Below are 20019 nucleotides of genomic sequence, written 5' to 3' on the forward strand. Positions count from 1 at the left end.
CAAATCTACCATATATACTCGAGTATAAGCCGACCCGAATATAAGCCGAGGCCCCTCATTTTACCACAAAAAACTGGGAAAAATTATTGACTCGAGTATAAGCCTGGGGGGGGGGGGGGGGAATGCAGCAGCTACTGTAAAATTTCAAAAATTAAAATGGTTGGAGTTTTTGGGTGCAGTAGTTGCTGGGTGCTGGGGAAGGGGAGGTGGTGTTTTGGTTGTCTGTCTGCCACTTCCCTGAGCTTGAGGACTGTTTTTTTCTTCCCCCACTTGGAATTCAGTCTGGCTGAATATAGGGGATCTGCAGATACCCTATATTCAGTAGACCGGGCACTGTCAGACACAGGGATACCTAATGTGTATGTGTCTCACAATCATTTTCTACTTTATTCTAGAGAAAGGAGTGATTTAGAACTCTTATTTATTTATTTATTTATTTATTTATTTATTTAAATCTTTTTTTTTTTTTTCTTTTGCACTATTTTATGGGAAATTCTATACATTAATATTGTGGCTGGTCATAGACACCCCCCCCCCCTTCCAAAAAAAAAAATAATAATAATATTTTTTTTTTTTTTTTGCGACTTGAGTATAAGCCGAGGGGGGCTTTTTCAGCACAAGAACTGGGCTGAAAAATTTGGCTTATACTTGAGTATATACGGTACCTCTTTACTTTGAAAATTTTGCGGAGCAGGCAATATCTCAATATCTATCTATCTATCTATCTATCTATCTATCTATCTATCCATCCATCCATCCATCCAATGCAGTATAATCTGCAGACCACATGTTTTAGAGCACTGTTTAGGTAAGAATAGGTTGCCATCACTCAGGATTTGGCCTAGAAGCTTTTATCCAGCTTGCCAGAATTTCAGAAGTCTGAAAAACAAAGGTCAGCACTATAAAAATTGAGCCTTTGCGTAAACTTGATGTATTTGTCTGTAAATGTTTAAAAATGTATGAAATATGTAAAACTTTAATGAAGCACACAGTAGAAATATCTGACTACAAAAATCTAAAAGACTAAATCAGCAAACCAAAATGTGTAACAGTCTCAAAACCTTTGGTCATGACGTACTGTAGACTTTGGTGCAGATTTTGACGTGTATTTTGAAACTATTTTAAAACCCACACTATCAATCAATTTCCTTGCAGGAAAAAAATCTACATCATGTGCATGAGAATTCCCTGTTTACTTTAATACATATGCATTACGGTGATGTTCTTCCACATTGAAATCCGAATGGAAAATCTGCACATAGCCTTGATCATGTGATGTACCTAGGGAGGATAACACACTATTAACAAAAAGTAACTAGTAACTGAAACAATGAGGACTGCAAGTGAAATTTAAAGTGAACAAATTGACAACTCGCAGTAGCAACCATAAGGATAAAATTCATCATTATTAAACTAGGTTCACACCTGTGTTCTGGTTTTTATTTTTCGGGTCCACTTGGGGACCTAAAAAACAGAACTCCAATCCAGTTAGAAAGCGGTTAATGGGACTATAATGAGGTCTGCTGGGTATCTGGCTGGTTTCCACCTGAAAAATGCGGAAAGAAAAGTCCTGCTTGTAAGAATTTTATCTGAATTTTTCAAACGGAATGAGGGAATCCCAAAAGGAAACTGAGCGCAGATGTGAACCTAGCCTAAACATACACACAGGATCCGAGATTACCTTTTTTGATGGTCACTATTTTATGGTTATGAGGAATCTGTATCAACTAACATGCATATACATGTAGCCCAGTTCCCAGGGTAGAAAGCACATACACAATTGTGCCAATGACCCAAATATATTAAATAACGGGAAAAGGGAGAAAGGGACCAATATACGATAAATATTACATAGGGATTAGAGATGAGCGAACACTAAAATGTTCGAGGTTCGAAATTCGATTCGAACAGCCGCTCACTGTTCGAGTGTTCGAATGGGTTTCGAACCCCATTATAGTCTATGGGGAACATAAACTCGTTAAGGGGGAAACCCAAATTCGTGTCTGGAGGGTCACCAAGTCCACTATGACACCCCAGGAAATGATACCAACACCCTGGAATGACACTGGGACAGCAGGGGAAGCATGTCTGGGGGCATAAAAGTCACTTTATTTCATGGAAATCCCTGTCAGTTTGCGATTTTCGCAAGCTAACTTTTCCCCATAGAAATGCATTGGCCAGTGCTGATTGGCCAGAGTACGGAACTCGACCAATCAGCGCTGGCTCTGCTGGAGGAGGCGGAGTCTAAGATAGCTCCACACCAGTCTCCATTCAGGTCCGACCTTAGACTCCGCCTCCTCCGGCAGAGCCAGCGCTGATTGGCCGAAGGCTGGCCAATGCATTCCTATGCGAATGCAGACTTAGCAGTACTGAGTCAGTTTTGCTCAACTACACATCTGATGCACACTCGGCACTGCTACATCAGATGTAGCAATCTGATGTAGCAGAGCCGAGGGTGCACTAGAACCCCTGTGCAAACTCAGTTCACGCTAATAGAATGCATTGGCCAGCGCTGATTGGCCAATGCATTCTATTAGCCCGATGAAGTAGAGCTGAATGTGTGTGCTAAGCACACACATTCAGCACTGCTTCATCAAGCCAATACAATGCATTAGCCAGTGCTGATTGGCCAGAGTACGGAATTCGGCCAATCAGCGCTGGCCAATGCATTCTATTAGCCCGATGAAGTAGAGCTGAATGTGTGTGCTAAGCACACACATTCAGCACTGCTTCATCAAGCCAATACAATGCATTAGCCAGTGCTGATTGGCCAGAGTACGGAATTCGGCCAATCAGCGCTGGCTCTGCTGGAGGAGGCGGAGTCTAAGATCGCTCCACACCAGTCTCCATTCAGGTCTGACCTTAGACTCCGCCTCCTCCGGCAGAGCCAGCGCTGATTGGCCGAAGGCTGGCCAATGCATTCCTATGCGAATGCAGACTTAGCAGTGCTGAGTCAGTTTTGCTCAACTACACATCTGATGCACACTCGGCACTGCTACATCAGATGTAGCAATCTGATGTAGCAGAGCCGAGGGTGCACTAGAACCCCTGTGCAAACTCAGTTCACGCTAATAGAATGCATTGGCCAGCGCTGATTGGCCAATGCATTCTATTAGCCCGATGAAGTAGAGCTGAATGTGTGTGCTAAGCACACACATTCAGCACTGCTTCATCAAGCCAATACAATGCATTAGCCAGTGCTGATTGGCCAGAGTACGGAATTCGGCCAATCAGCGCTGGCCAATGCATTCTATTAGCCCGATGAAGTAGAGCTGAATGTGTGTGCTAAGCACACACATTCAGCACTGCTTCATCAAGCCAATACAATGCATTAGCCAGTGCTGATTGGCCAGAGTACGGAATTCGGCCAATCAGCGCTGGCTCTGCTGGAGGAGGCGGAGTCTAAGATCGCTCCACACCAGTCTCCATTCAGGTCCGACCTTAGACTCCGCCTCCTCCGGCAGAGCCAGCGCTGATTGGCCGAAGGCTGGCCAATGCATTCCTATGCGAATGCAGACTTAGCAGTTCTGAGTCAGTTTTGCTCAACTACACATCTGATGCACACTCGGCACTGCTACATCAGATGTAGCAATCTGATGTAGCAGAGCCGAGGGTGCACTAGAACCCCTGTGCAAACTCAGTTCACGCTAATAGAATGCATTGGCCAGCGCTGATTGGCCAATGCATTCTATTAGCCCGATGAAGTAGAGCTGAATGTGTGTGCTAAGCACACACATTCAGCACTGCTTCATCAAGCCAATACAATGCATTAGCCAGTGCTGATTGGCCAGAGTACGGAATTCGGCCAATCAGCGCTGGCCAATGCATTCTATTAGCCCGATGAAGTAGAGCTGAATGTGTGTGCTAAGCACACACATTCAGCACTGCTTCATCAAGCCAATACAATGCATTAGCCAGTGCTGATTGGCCAGAGTACGGAATTCGGCCAATCAGCGCTGGCTCTGCTGGAGGAGGCGGAGTCTAAGGTCGGACCTGAATGGAGACTGGTGTGGAGCGATCTTAGACTCCGCCTCCTCCAGCAGAGCCAGCGCTGATTGGCCGAATTCCGTACTCTGGCCAATCAGCACTGGCTAATGCATTGTATTGGCGTGATGAAGCAGTGCTGAATGTGTGTGCTTAGCACACACATTCAGCTCTACTTCATCGGGCTAATAGAATGCATTGGCCAGCGCTGATTGGCCGAATTCCGTACTCTGGCCAATCAGTGCTGGCCAATGCATTCTATTAGCTTGATGAAGCAGAGTGTGCACAAGGGTTCAAGCGCACCCTCGGCTCTGATGTAGCAGAGCCGAGGCTGCACAAGGGTTCAAGCGCACCCTCGGCTCTGATGTAGGAGAGCCGAGGGTGCACTTGAACCCTTGTGCAGCCTCGGCTCTGCTACATCAGAGCCGAGGGTGCGCTTGAACCCTTGTGCACACTCTGCTTCATCAAGCTAATAGAATGCATTGGCCAGCGCTGATTGGCCAATGTATTCTATTAGCCTGATGAAGTAGAGCTGAATGTGTGTGCTAAGCACACACATTCAGCTCTACTTCATCGGGCTAATAGAATGCATTGGCCAGCGCTGATTGGCCAGAGTACGGAACTCGACCAATCAGCGCTGGCTCTGCTGGAGGAGGCGGAGTCTAAGATCGCTCCACACCAGTCTCCATTCAGGTCCGACCTTAGACTCCGCCTCCTCCAGCAGAGCCAGCGCTGATTGGCCGAATTCCGTACTCTGGCCAATCAGCACTGGCTAATGCATTGTATTGGCGTGATGAAGCAGTGCTGAATGTGTGTGCTTAGCACACACATTCAGCTCTACTTCATCGGGCTAATAGAATGCATTGGCCAATCAGCGCTGGCCAATGCATTCTATTAGCGTGAACTGAGTTTGCACAGGGGTTCTAGTGCACCCTCGGCTCTGCTACATCAGATTGCTACATCTGATGTAGCAGTGCCGAGTGTGCATCAGATGTGTAGTTGAGCAAAACTGACTCAGCACTGCTAAGTCTCTGCATTCGCATAGGAATGCATTGGCCAGCCTTCGGCCAATCAGCGCTGGCTCTGCCGGAGGAGGCGGAGTCTAAGTTCGGACCTGAATGGAGACTGGTGTGGAGCGATCTTAGACTCCGCCTCCTCCAGCAGAGCCAGCGCTGATTGGTCGAGTTCCGTACTCTGGCCAATCAGCGCTGGCCAATGCATTCTATTAGCCCGATGAAGTAGAGCTGAATGTGTGTGCTTAGCACACACATTCAGCTCTACTTCATCAGGCTAATAGAATACATTGGCCAATCAGCGCTGGCCAATGCATTCTATTAGCTTGATGAAGCAGAGTGTGCACAAGGGTTCAAGCGCACCCTCGGCTCTGATGTAGCAGAGCTGAGGGTGCACAAGGGTTCAAGTGCACCCTCGGCTCTCCTACATCAGAGCCGAGGGTGCGCTTGAACCCTTGTGCAGCCTCGGCTCTGCTACATCAGAGCCGAGGGTGCGCTTGAACCCTTGTGCACACTCTGCTTCATCAAGCTAATAGAATGCATTGGCCAGCACTGATTGGCCAGAGTACGGAATTCGGCCAATCAGCGCTGGCCAATGCATCCCTATGGGAAAAAGTTTATCTCACAAAAATCACAATTACACACCCGATAGAGCCCCAAAAAGTTATTTTTAATAACATTCCCCCCCTAAATAAAGGTTATCCCTAGCTATCCCTGCCTGTACAGCTATCCCTGTCTCATAGTCACAAAGTTCACATTCTCATATGACCCGGATTTGAAATCCACTATTCGTCTAAAATGGAGGTCACCTGATTTCGGCAGCCAATGACTTTTTCCAATTTTTTTCAATGCCCCCAGTGTCGTAGTTCCTGTCCCACCTCCCCTGCGCTGTTATTGGTGCAAAAAAGGCGCCAGGGAAGGTGGGAGGGGAATCGAATTTTGGCGCACTTTACCACGTGGTGTTCGATTCGATTCGAACATGGCGAACACCCTGATATCCGATCGAACATGTGTTCGATAGAACACTGTTCGCTCATCTCTAATAGGGATACTTCATACCACAAGAAAGATGGACACACCTGATGTGGTTTGCCCGAACGGCTTTGTCTTTCTAGGGAGGATAAGTTTTCCAGACCAATGGGATCTGCACTCGTCCATCTCATATATACTGTGCTACTTAGGGGTTTTGTATTATAGATAGATAGATAGATAGATAGATAGATAGATAGATAGATAGATAGATAGATAGATAGATAGATACTATAGCTATGATAGATAGATAGATAGATAGATAGATAGATAGATAGATACTATAGCTATGATAGATGGATGGATGGATAAATAGATAGATAGATAGATAGATAGATAGATAGATACTATAGCTATGATAGATAGATAGATAGATAGATAGATAGATAGATAGATAGATACTATAGCTATGATAGATAGATAGATAGATAGATAGATAGATAGATAGATAGATAGATAGATAAATACTATAGCTATGATAGATAGATAGATAGATAGATAGATAGATAGATAGATAGATAGATACTATAGCTATGATAGATAGATAGATAGATAGATAGATAGATAGATAGATAGATACTATAGCTATGATAGATAGATAGATAGATACTATAGCTATGATAGATAGATAGATAGATAGATAGATAGATAGATACTATAGCTATGATAGATAGATAGATAGATAGATAGATAGATAGATAGATAGATAGATAGATAACAGGCTGCTTATCATAATACTCAAAGCTGATCTAAGCACAATATATTATGAAACCAATATTTTTTATACCTGTTCATAGAACTGCATGTAAATCTACCTTCATTGTGGTGTACAAACTGATAAATGACAAAGTCGTCTCTACTACACCAGTTAGAAACCTAATGAACCTAATAAAACTTTTACCCTTCAGCATTACCATAAATAAAATATTCATCTAGTAAGACATTCATCACAGGACTAGTCGCCCGTCACTTCATCCATCTATAGACGCGTGCTCAGACAACACTTCATGACTATTCCAATAGACTGCTCCATTGTATGGCCTAGTGAGTAAGGTAAGCATTCCTGTAGCCTGGTAACTGCAGTAAACACAAGCAGGCAGCACACTACTGACAGGGCTGTGAAAGCTGATGCCCGGCCTGGGAGTGCCATGCTGAATTATGCCAGGGCTGCCCCCTGTACATAAGTAAAGGTAAATTCTCCTGATATAACTATAGGTGAGGAGCTAATGCTATTGTTCTGGGCCCGTATCTGTGCTGGGATCACTATAGGAAGATTCTATGGCTACTGCTTGTGTAACACTGAAGTTGTCTCCGTCCATAGAACAAGTTTGGTTACTTTGTTGTCTCCAGGAAATGTTGTTGCAGGGTGTTAGATAAGGCAGCGCTGACCACAGTCTCTGCTGAGGTAAATGTTACTTCTCCTAATCTCTATGAATAATTCATTTCTTTGTTAACGAATTGAGAAACACAAAAGTACTAAATCGATGTCAGGTCTGGGGCGAAATCTTAGTTTTTTGTGTTTTTAATCATTCTCCTTTTAACTTGTTGTTTGCTGACTTGTATGGTGTACTGATGTGAAGCCAGGCTATAGATGTGCTAGTGTTGCTAGTAACATGGAAAGTCGCCACTCCGACAAAGCGTCACATGACCAGGATAGATTCGCAGTCACTCAGTGTAAGCACTGAAGGTTCCCATTTACTCACAGAGAACAGATCTTTACAATGTGTACGATTATTACAGAAAGTGTATATGGAATTGCAGAATTATTAGCACATACTCTTCTTCATCTTATTGGTTTTTTTTTTTTTTTTTAATTTAATCTTAAATTTGATGTTTTCTACTTTATTTCTTCATTTCTATATAGTGCAAACATATTCTGCAGCACTGTACAGAGATTGTCATCTTATATATCAGTTCCTATATAGATTCCCTATATTAGATGCGCACTAGGATCAAATTCATACTGTCCCCTTCAAAAAGGGGTAAATAAATATACTTCATGTATCATCTACGTGCACCTATATTGTACTGCTGTAGAGATAGATATATAGATAGATAGATAGATAGATAGATAGATAGATAGAGCTCAGAGTATTGGTTTAGAGTAGAGCATTGGTACCATTTATAGATAGATAGTCAGATAGACAGACAGAAATATAGACAGATAAAAAGACAGAGTAAATAGTCTAACAGACAGATAAATGTGGATAGAGAAAGCTTTAAGAAAGATCCTCTTCTGTTAGGACCGAAACATTGCATGGAAAAAACTCACAGTTCCATCTTTTTTCCCTGTATTGGAGTGCTGTCCATTTGTATTTTTTTCGATAACCAGATAGATAGATAGACCAAATTATTGGTGTACAGAAGAGTATTTACACATAGATAGATAGATAGATAGATAGATAGATAGATAGATAGATAGATAGATAAGAGCAGCACCAGTGAAACAAATGGTGTGGTGCACAGTGCACATCCTAAGACCAATAGCCTCTTGGTCACTTCTAAAAAAAAAATAAAAATAAATAAATACATTAAATAAATAAATAAATAAACTTAAAAAAATACTCCAGCACTTCCAAAGTATCTGGCTTGAGAAAGGTCCTGTTTTGGCTGAAACGCTCCCCATGGTCTAATAAATATCCACTTCTTTTCACCTACTTTGAAGTGCTGGCCTATTTGTTGATTTTTTTTAGCTAGATACTGCCAATAGTAGACTTAGGAGCCATTCTGAGTATTGCTACCATTTCCTGTACCTGCAAACTGAGCGTGCTCCAGGGACCTGATAATTAATAGCTAATGTATAATTGTTCCTGGAGAACAAATTAGATGTCTCTGTGGGCATTATGAGACTCGGAGAGGGACCATGCTGATCCTGCAGTTCTTATATTGTAAGCATCATAGATTTTAGTACAAAGACAAATCATTATTTGTATATTGTTTTTTATAGATAAAAGTACAGAAAGCGCAAAATGTCACGAGAGAACTCTGTGCAGATTGTGCCCTACCCTGACAGGTAACTTTGTTCAAGACGTCAAAGAAACCTTTTATTTTTATTATGGAGTGCAGATTCTGACCCTTCCTATATTAGGATTATTATTATTCACATTATAATTTATGATATATAGTATTATTATTATTATTATTATTATTATTATTATTATTATTACTAATATTTTCTTCTTTAAGGGTAATCTGTCAGCAGTATATTGGTTATAAACCTAATCCCAGTACCTTGAAGAAGTGAGTCTATAGTTTCCAAATATGCCTCCATTGTTTAGCTTTGCAGCCCAATTTTCATGAAATTCACAAATGCAAATGAAGGGTAAAGTGCTTTTGCAGTGTGCCTTAACTTGTCGGAGATTTGGGCTTTGTTGTTAGTGCTAGATTCCAGGGTGCTTGTTTTTATCTGGTACTTGTCTAAGTGTCAGCTTTGCTTAGTTTATCTTTATTGTTACTGGGTGCTACCGCCATCTTGTTGTTCATGTTAGGGGCAGTACTACAGATAAGGGTTTCAGTTAGGTAAATCTTTAGGTACAGTGATGGTATGTGGTTTCTGGTCTTGGGGCCAGTACATAGAGATAGATCTACGGAAATATTCAAGAAAAACTATAGCGTTATTGTCTCTTCTATGCTATACCATATCTATCATCCATTAGTTCCATAGTCTGACTACCATCACCATCAGCTGATCTGGATCCTGCTGCAGACCTCCATCTATGAATTCCTATATTCTTGTAACCTTCTAGTGTTGTGCTTCATATTTCTTGTATATTTGACTACCTAGTTATTGGTTTTCCCCTTCTGTAAATCCTGGGAATAACTGAGTACTTGGAGACACTGTTAAGTTTCTGGGAAATGTCTTGCCAAAAAATAAATGAAGCCGGCTGCATCCAGAGTGTTTATAGAAGATTCCTCGGCAAACGTAGATAAAGTATAACTTTTATTTCATGTTTCCAATAAAAAGGTTACAAAGCAACCATGGTGTCAAGTCTATGAATAAAGCGATGCGTTTCGGGACATTTGTCCCTTCCTCTGAGCCGAGAGGAAGAGACGAATGTCCCGAAACGCGTCGCTTTATTCATAGACTTGACACCATGGTTGCTTTGTAACCTTTTTATTGGAAACATGAAATAAAAGTTATATTTTATCTACGTTTGCCACGGAATCTTCTATAAACACTCTGGATGCAGCTGGATTCATTTATTTTTTGGCAAGACATTCTATTACGACGGGTTAAAGTCCACCTGCTTGCCGTGCTCTCCAGGATTCAGTCAAACTACATATGGTGAGCTGAATATTGACTTTTTGCTTTTCTTAAGTTTCTGGGAAAGGCTGATATAACACAATGACCAAAAGCAAACAAATAAATCAAATATACATATATTCCTATAAAGCAATTGAACAAGTATGGCCGCGCTTATTAGGAGACCTTAGAACTTCAGGAAATTCCAATTCAAGTCAAGCTCTTGTTGCGCCTGGTAGGGCGCAAAAGAAGAATATTAACAGAGTACAATGGGCAGTGTCTACCGGCGACGACTCTTAGGTCGGAGTATATGATGCAAAATATATTGGGGAAGGGTTCCTCAATGTATAAACCAGCCACGCGCTCCCTCGGTGTAGACAAATATTGATACACGGATATGTAGACAAAAGTGGATTTTATTGTAAAAGATGACGCGTTTCGGGGTTTTTTGGTACTCTGAGTGCCACCCCTTCATCAGATCTTTTATTGAAGCTGTATCAACATGTACATGTGTAGTCCCCTATACTTGTGTCTTATGCTTTATTTGTCTCCTGTATTGACTATTATACCATCTGCCCTGCTGTAATTTTTTGTGTTTATCATATTTATGATCAAATTTCTCCTGCAAGTAATTATAATATTTTTATATATTGTGTTTTGACATTTGTTTCTTTGTACCATAATTTCGTTTGAAGTGACATTAGATAACATACTAGACCATACTTAGAAATATAGCACATGGTGTGAATGCCGCCCAACACTTTCTCACTCATGCAGTTTTGCATCAAAGTGTTACAATTGTTAACAAAGAAATAACAAAACATAACAATTCACACTTTTGGCAGACAGACGAAAGCAGAGAAGAAGTTGCACAACACAATGTAAAAATGATGTCTCAAGGCGTGCCACGTCTGTGACTGTGACCCGTCTTCTTTGCAGCTGAACTACTGTACTCAGCATATTCGAGGCAGCACAACTTCATATCTTTACCAGCCAGGCCTGCTGTCTCTAGGAAGATATTGGCACAGAGGCAGCCTAAATTACAATCCATATAAAGAGAATTGTAACTGGTTTGGATCTGGCCAGCAGTTGTCTGAACCGACTTGAGCAGCAAATCAAGCACGTAGCAATAATACTGCAGCAGTCGGCTACCATGCACTGTTCTATTAAAGTCACATTGTCTATCAACAGCAGGCCTGGCCGGCCGAGAAACAAGCTTTGCTGGCTCTGATAAGACAGGGATTTTCAGCCTCAGACAGTCACTGCCATTGCCCACTGTAAAAGAGATTACTATATCAGAGGCAACAGCGGCAGGTTTCATTATCAGCTACAGGAGACTGATTTGAAGAGTCTGTCTTCTACCCACTGCTGCCCGCCATCATCAGTCACCAATGAGTAAGGCGACCTCTGCCACAAGCAGTCCACTCCTGCCATCCCTGCAGTCTCTTCTCTAGAAATAGTTTATGGCCTGCTGCAGCGGCTTCCATGTGTCTGGGCACACATATTTCCTTGTGAGTTAAAGGAGTGAGAAACATTTTCATATCCCTAACAAAAAACAAAAACTGATTTCTTGGCAATGGAGGATCTGATTCACGTAGGGAAAACACTGTTTAATTCGGGTGATTCTAACCTATATATCTGCCTATCTGGACTCAGTTGATATGCTGGGTTCTGGTGACTCCCTTTAAGGTAAGAGGTCACAATATCCAAACATCTGGAGTTATCGGAGTTGAATACGGTATTATAATAATAGGAATGCACAGGTGTTTGTCTCCACGGTGAGTAATAATTTAATACGTAGCTTTCTTTATAGTGATAATTGTGTTTTTCTATCACCTCCTTCAGCCGAGCAAGGCTCAGGACTCAGCACAGTTAATCTGGATTCTCATTAGCTCCATCACAGCTCGATCTCCCCGCTGAATTCCACATTCATTTAACTTAAGGTGATAGATGAGACGAGTTTTGTTTCAGCAGCAGAACAGAAACAAGTATCTAAAAGCAAAGGTACCGGAGATGGTTTAGATTTAGGAATAGGGAACTCAAGCTATACTGTGCAATCAAGGTCCCATGAAGCTTCCTCAGACTGTTAGGAAAGGAAAAAGAAGACTACAACGTCACGTAATGTCACAAATCTATTTCAGCTTGCTTAATTGCATGTGGATGTGACATACTTCCACCATGACAAAATGTGATAATCTGTAGTATTGAAGAAAAATCCCATCCACACACTGTGCAAAAATACATGCAGTGGACACTTTGCAATTTCTAAAACCATTGGTTGGTTGGTGCCTGAATGAATGAGTTCAGTTGGTTGGAGTTATAGATGAGTGTTCAATAGGGGCTCAGGCAACATCATCTATTTCCCCTTCACTGCACTACCCTGGTCTTGTGGAAAGTTTGGCAAAAAGCATAATTGCCACTGTAACCAGAATCAGGGAGGCCAGATCTGCTATCCTAGGCTAACTGTCGCCTCACCGCAGTCCCACCAGTTTATAGTACATGACTGAAAAGTCTACATACAAAGCCTGTATGTTTGTGACTTTTTAAATGTAGCTAAAGGCTGGGGCCCCACGGGCCGGAAACACCGTGATTTTCCCGCGGTGTAAGCACTGTAGTAAAAATTGCTGCATTTTACAGTAACTGAAAAGTGGATGGGATTCTTGCAGATCCAATGCCCACTTTGTGGTAAAAACCACGGCGTGGACACGCCACAATTTCTGAAATCGGCTCAGTTTTGGAAATGTCAGCATGTCAATTATATCTATGGAAACGCTGTCGACTTCCCTGAAGATATAATCGTAACATAAAGTCCGCAGAGGAAAACTCAGCAAACTTTCCATTTAAAGAGCTGCGGGAAGAACCGCAATGCGTTCCTGCCATGGTTTTTCCCGCAGTGCTTTATAGCTGTGGGTCGTCCCATGGGGCCTTAGCCTAAAAAACTTTAAAAAAAAAATAACACAGGAATTGATTTATAAAATACTTAAAGAGTTGTCCAGGATGTGAAACAACTTGAGGCTGCCCCAATTCCTGGACAACCCCTTTAAATATGTATAAAACATACTATACAGTACAGTAAATACATGAATATTCATAATGTTTGGACACACAGGTGCTCAGCTAGAGGTGTAACCTGAAGCACTTACTGAATGCTATCTATAGAGCTGATATCCTCTTATATTGTAGAGAGGCTTTTGGGCCTATTCAGGATCCAGGGCCTGGTAGTGATTGTTACCTCTGCACCCCCTATAGCTATGTCTTCCAGGTATTTTTGCTGCAGACTTTATCTTTTGCAAAGCAAAGACAAGTTAACAGCTAAATTCATGTAGCACTTACAGCGGATTAGCTGCAGATCTATTTCCATCACATCTGAATTCACTCTAAGGGCAGGTTCCTATGAATAAGGTAGAGGCAGAAATAGTCTATGTGAATGTAAAGGTAAATCTATGGCAGATATTGTGTACTGTGGATTGATACAGATTTCACTGTGGATTAGACAGATCTTTGTAGTTTCCCAGTAATGGCTGTAGTGCTGAATTTTAGTGTACTGACCCAAGTAAAATAAATATTTCTATTCTGTTCCGTCATGGGTTTTTGTTACTCTTCATTGTGTTTTAGGGCGCAGTCTTTCTTGCCGGCAATTCCAGGACATCGAGTGGATTCATTAGAAGACAGATTATCTAACCAAGAGAAGACTACCACTATTCTCCTAGATCAAGCCTTCAAGATAAAAGAAGATGTATCCATGCTGCGAGGAAATCGCGGCCAACACTGGGACTTGATGGCCCAACGCTTGCTTGAAAACCACATGCAGACAGTCATACAAATAATCAAACAGCTCAGCAAAGATATTGAGGTAAAACATTGGTGTGATGTTTTTTAGCCCTAAATCAACATGTAATAAGTTTTATGGTTTCTCAGAATCTCAGACATTACGCAACATCTTTCATACGTTTATCAGTGATGACGCTGAGCTGTGAGGCAGGTCACTGTGACAGTACAGGGATATTGGTGCAAAAACTTATGGCATTGATATCTCTGGCCAGAGGACCTCTTTAAGTTAGTGAATGCATTGGACCTAAACAGACAATATTGTCAGAATGAATAGTATTAATTTAGGAATACAAAAGAATTGTGCTCCTCTGTATGGGGTTATAGGAGGCACAGCTCTAAAGAAGGTTAGAAGGATACCTAAAGGGGTTATCCAGGAATATAGTACTGAGCTCGACTTCTGCGTGACATCATGTCTATTGATCTCCTGTCCATACTACAACTGAGTCTCATTTGAATGGGACTGAGCTGAACCATGACCATTTGACCATCAGATTTAAGGTTACTTCTTGAAAAGAGGAAGTGATGCTCAGTATCATAGTTTTGGATAACCCCTTTGAACAAGGCGTCTGGTTTGGCTCCAACTCTGGTTCATGTGATTGGAACCATCCATCCTCTCTTGTTTTTACGAATAGTTACCTGGGTTATAAGTCTTGGCTTGTATCAGATTCCCTCATAGTGGTAAATGCCATAGAATACACTCGGATGGGGCGGGTTGTGATAAAGTAACCTGGGGTTGGAACCAGCCCAGTATGGAGAAAATTAAATTTATATCCTTGGATAACCCTTTTAAAGTTTTACACAATGGACTCATAAAAGAAGATAGTATAAACCGGAGCACAGTCTGAAGTGTTGGTTACCTATAGTCACACAATCACCCTGGTATATTAGACATTATCCAAATTTATAATGTGATTATAACTGCTGAGGAGGAGGACCTGTGCTTTCATTTATGAGCTAGAAAATGATGTTCCAATCCTATTTATTTTCCTCAGCGCTTGCTACTTGGCTCTTTTTTTTGGCTCAGCTCCATATGGGCAGAGCTGTGATCTGTGACTACATTACAGCTACAGTGTCTACAGGGAGCCTGCAGTAGTCTGAGACACGCCTCCTTTTTTTTATCAATGGCTCGAGCTGCTTCTCTCTACTTTTCATCTGCAGCTTGCTTTTCCAGATTGGCTGCCATTGATAGAACACGGATGTGTGTAAATTTTGACACAATTAGATGGTTATGGACGACAACTTCCAAACTGAGCTCCAGTGGGCCTTCCTCAATGTGTCTTCTACAGAGATTCAAATAAACTGCTTCATATTACACTTATGCATCTTCATTGGGTTGTCTTTGATCATTTTGGCAAGGCATAATGTCTAATGTCTACAATTAGCTGAAAGGCCTTTAATTTCTCTATATTATAAAAATGAATTCTTGTCTGTCTGTCTATTTGTCTGTCTGTCTGCCTGTTCTTTATGCGCGAGCAAACGACTGGACCGATCTTCAACAAATTTGGCACACAGATACTTAAGGTGTCCGGGAAGGTTTAAGATGAGAATCCAACTCACTCAGAAGTACCTTTCCGGATATACAGCTTTCCCAACACCCTGACCCCCCATTTGCCAAAACAAACCTGCAAGTCTTTCACTCATATTCCAACTGCAATACACACGGTCACTCCACATGTACGATCCAACATTGATATACAAACTGAGATAGACAGATCAGAGGATTAGATACGCACGTCTGCACACAGTTCCGCACACCAGAGGATTAGATACGCACGTCTGCTCAAAGTACCACACGCTGAAGGATTAGATACACAGGTCAGCGCATAGTATCACATGCCAGAGGATTAGATATGCATGTCTGCACATAGTTCCACAACCCAAAGGATTAGATATGCACATCTGACACAGTACCACACGCTGCAGGATTAGATACACAGGTCAGCACAAAGTATCACACGCCAGAGGATTAGATCCGCGCATCTGCACAAAGTACCACATGACTAAAGATTAGATACGTGCGTCTGCACACAGTTCCACATGCCAGAGGATTAGATACGCGCGTCTGCACAAAGTACCACAAAGTACCACATGCTGGAGGATTAGATACACAGGTCAGCACACAATATCACACACCAGAGGATTAGATATGCGCGTCTTCACACAGTACCACATGCCGAAGGATTAGATACGCATGTTTGCACACAGTACCACAAGCCAGAGGATTAGATACGCAGGTCTTAACACAATACCACATGCCAGAGGATTATAGACGCAAGTCTGCACACAGTTCCACATGCCGCAGGATTAGATACGTGCCACTGCACACAATACCACATGCCAGAGGATTGTATACCTCCCAACCGTCCCGATTTCCGCGGGACAGTCCCGATTTGGGTGACATGTCCCGCGGTCCCGGTTGGAGGGAGGTATGTCCCGATTTCAACTCAGATCTGCGTCCAGAGGACGCAGATCTGAGTTGAACACACATGCGGCTGAAGGAAGGAGCTGACACAGGTCAGCTCCTCGCTTCGCCGCTGCCCACCTCTCTCCCTGACACATGCGGCTGAAGCTGCTCGCGTGCTCGCTTCGCCGCTGCGTCTCTCTCTCGCTGACACATGCGGCTTAAGCGAGGAGCTGACCTGTGTCAGCTCCTAGCTTCGCTGCTGCCGCCGGCTCCTGGCTTGTAGACGCGATGTACACGCCAGGAGCCGGCGGCAGCAGCGAAGCGAGGAGCTGACACAGGTCAGCTCCTCGCTTCAGCCGCATGTGTCAGCGAGAGAGAGAGAGACGCAGCGGCGAAGCGAGCACGCGAGCAGCTTCAGCCGCGTGTGTCAGGGAGAGAGGCGGGCAGCGGCGAAGGGAGGAGCTGACTTGTGTCAGCTCCTTCCTTCAGCCGCATGTGTCAGCGAGAGAGGCGGCGAGGGAGCGGAGGAGAAGGTAAGTTTAATGTGGAGGTGGAACGTGAATCTGGGGGCAGATGAAGGAGAGGACGGCATGACATTGGGGCAGAGATGGGGGACATGAATCTGGGGGCAGAGATGGAGAGGACATGAATCTGAGGGCAGAGATGGGGGACATGAATCTGGGGGCAGAGATGGAGAGGACATGAATTTGGGGGCAGAGATGGAGGGACATGAATCTGGGGGCAGAGATGGAGGGACATGAATCTGGGGGCAGAGATGTGGGACATGAATCTGGGGGCAGAGATGTGGGGACATGAATCTGGGGGCAGAGATGGAGAGGACATGAATCTGGGGGCAGAGATGGAGGGACATGAATCTGGGGGCAGAGATGGGGGACATGAATCTGGGGGAAGAGATGTGGGGACATGAATCTGGGGGCAGAGATGGAGGGGACATGAATCTGGGGGCAGAGATGGAGGGACATGAATCTGGGGGCAGAGATGGAAGAGGGACATGAAACTGGGGGCAGATGAAGGGTGTATATGAAACTGGGGGAGAGATAGAGGGGGGACATATAATTTATGGGTGACTGTAGGAGGATTATACTGTGTGCGGGCACATGAAAAATTAACGAGTGGGCGGAGTCAACACAAAAGTGGGTGGGGCTAAATTTGCCGTGGCGCGCTACGCGCGCCGCACATTTTGTCCCTCTTTCGCTTCTTCAAAAGTTGGGAGGTATGGGATTGGATACACGCCAATGCACACAGTTACGCATGCTGCACAATTAGATACACACATCTACGCACAGTTCCACATGCCACGGGATTAGATACGTGCATCTGCACAAAGTACCACATGCTGGAGGATTAGATACACAGGTCAGCACACAGTATCACATGCCAGAGGATTAGATACACGCCAATGCACACAGTTCCACATGCCAAATGATTAGATACGCGCATCTGCACACACTTCCACATGCCAGAGGATTAGATACGCGCATCTGCACAAAGTACTACACGCAGGAGGATTAGATACACAGGTCAGCACAGAGTATCACACACCAGAGAATTAGATACGTGTGTCTTCACACAGTACCACACACCAGAGGATTAGATACACAAGTATGCTCACAGTATCAAGCGCCAGAGGAGTAGATACACATGTCTTCACACAATACCACATGCCAGAGGATTAGATACGCACTACTGCACACAATACCACATGTTCTCAGGTACTTTTATATTCAGTCAGTAGCTATTCTCAGGTACTTTTATATTTAGTCAGTAGGTGTTCTCATGTACTTTTATATTCAGTCAGTAGGTGTTCTCATGTACTTTTATATTCAGTCAGTAGGTGTTCTCAGACGTCTGGGGCATTATCATACAGGCCCAAAGCATTAAAGCATTATGGTAGCAGTAGCAGCCTGTTGCCATACAGGCCCAAAGCCTGTGCTAGCAGTAGCAGGCTATTACTACTACCACAGGCTTTGGGCCTATATGGTAATATCCCAGACCACGTGACATCTGGGATATTACCATATAGGCCTGAAGACAGCTAGGATTAACATGAGCACAAACAGAATGTCATGCATTTTCCCCCCTGGGCTTATACTCGAGTCAATAAGTTTTCCCCGTTTTTTTGTGGTAAAATCAGGGGGGTCGGCTTATATTCAGGTCGACTTATACTTGAGTGTATACGGTACTTCTATTTTGTACTAAAAGGTTTACTTTAAGGGTAAAGATGTCCTCAAACCTGTTGAAATTTTTTCAACACACACAAATGGCATACAAAATACACAAGTGCAAATCTGGCCAATTCTTAAGGGGCCACTACACAAACAAAAAAAGAAATATACCCGTGCGAAGCCGGGTCCTCCTGCTAGTACTGTATATAATCAGGCTATATGGTAAGCAGTATAATGTAAGGAAACCATTGAATGTGTTACGAACTCTTAAAGGGGCTCTATCAGCAAAATCATGCTGATAGAGCCCCACATATGCGTGAATAGCCTTTAAAAAGGCTATTCGGGCACCGTAAATGTTATATTAAACTATCCCCCAGTTTTAAAATAATACCCTAAAAAAGAATGTTATCTACTTACGGATCGTGCACCCTGGGCGGGCATTCAGGGTGTGTCTTCATCTTCGTCCACGCCTCTTCTTCCTCCGATATCCTCCGGTCCCGTCCTCCGGTGCTCGCAAACAGACACTGATATAAAAAAAATAGCCTGGGCGCATGCGCAGTAGCATGCGGCTTCTACTACGGCTACTGCGCATGCGCCCAGGCTATTTTTTTTTTATCAACGTCCGTTCGTGAGCGCCGGAGGAGGACGGGACCGGAGGACATCGGAGGAAGAAGAGGCGTGGATGAAGATGAAGACACATCCTGAATGCCCGCCCAGCGTGCACGATCCGTAAGTAGATAATATTATTTTTTAGGTTATTATTTTAAAACGGTGGGGTAGTGTAATATAACTTTTCCGGTGCCTGAATAGCCTTTTTAAAGGCTATTCATGCATATGTGGGGCTCTATCAGCATGATTTTGCTGATAGAGCCCCTTTAATGTTGGGTGACAGATTTATAGTGAAATATATTACATACTAGAGGGAGGACCCAGCTTCGCACGGGTATATTACATTTTATGTTTGTGTACTGGCCCCATAAGAATTGTCCAATTTTGCACTGGTGTATTTTGTATGTGGTTTGTGTGTATGTCCATAAGCGTCATGTGATTATGTGTATCTCATTTTGGATGTCAGTGAAAAACCTGTGATCAGTTGTTATGGATACCTGGAGTAAAGCTGTATCTAATCCTTCAACGTGTAGTACTGTGTTTAGATGCAAGTGTCTAATTCTTGTTGGTGTGGTACTTTGTGCAGATGCACATATCTAATCCTCCCCATGTGATATTGTGTGAAGAGGCGCATATCTAATCCTCCAGTAAGTGAAACTGTGTGCAGACGCGCGTATCTAATGACTCTGGCATGTGGTACTGTGTGCAGATGCGCGTATC

General features: G+C 43.2%; 1 protein-coding gene across 1 annotated transcript in view; it reads left to right on the forward strand.

The window, feature by feature from the left end:
• Nucleotides 1–8995: 8995 nt before the first annotated feature.
• FAM81B (family with sequence similarity 81 member B) overlaps nt 8996–20019 on the forward strand; it is a 52825-nt gene continuing 41801 nt past the window's right edge. The window contains exons 1-2 of the mRNA XM_075271960.1: nt 8996–9039; nt 13885–14122. Of these exons, the coding sequence (XP_075128061.1) occupies nt 8996–9039; nt 13885–14122 (282 nt within the window). The remainder of the gene's footprint in view (nt 9040–13884; nt 14123–20019) is intronic.

Source organism: Leptodactylus fuscus, chromosome 1 (genome assembly GCF_031893055.1).
Source record: "Leptodactylus fuscus isolate aLepFus1 chromosome 1, aLepFus1.hap2, whole genome shotgun sequence".
NCBI classification, from domain to species: Eukaryota; Metazoa; Chordata; class Amphibia; order Anura; family Leptodactylidae; genus Leptodactylus; species Leptodactylus fuscus.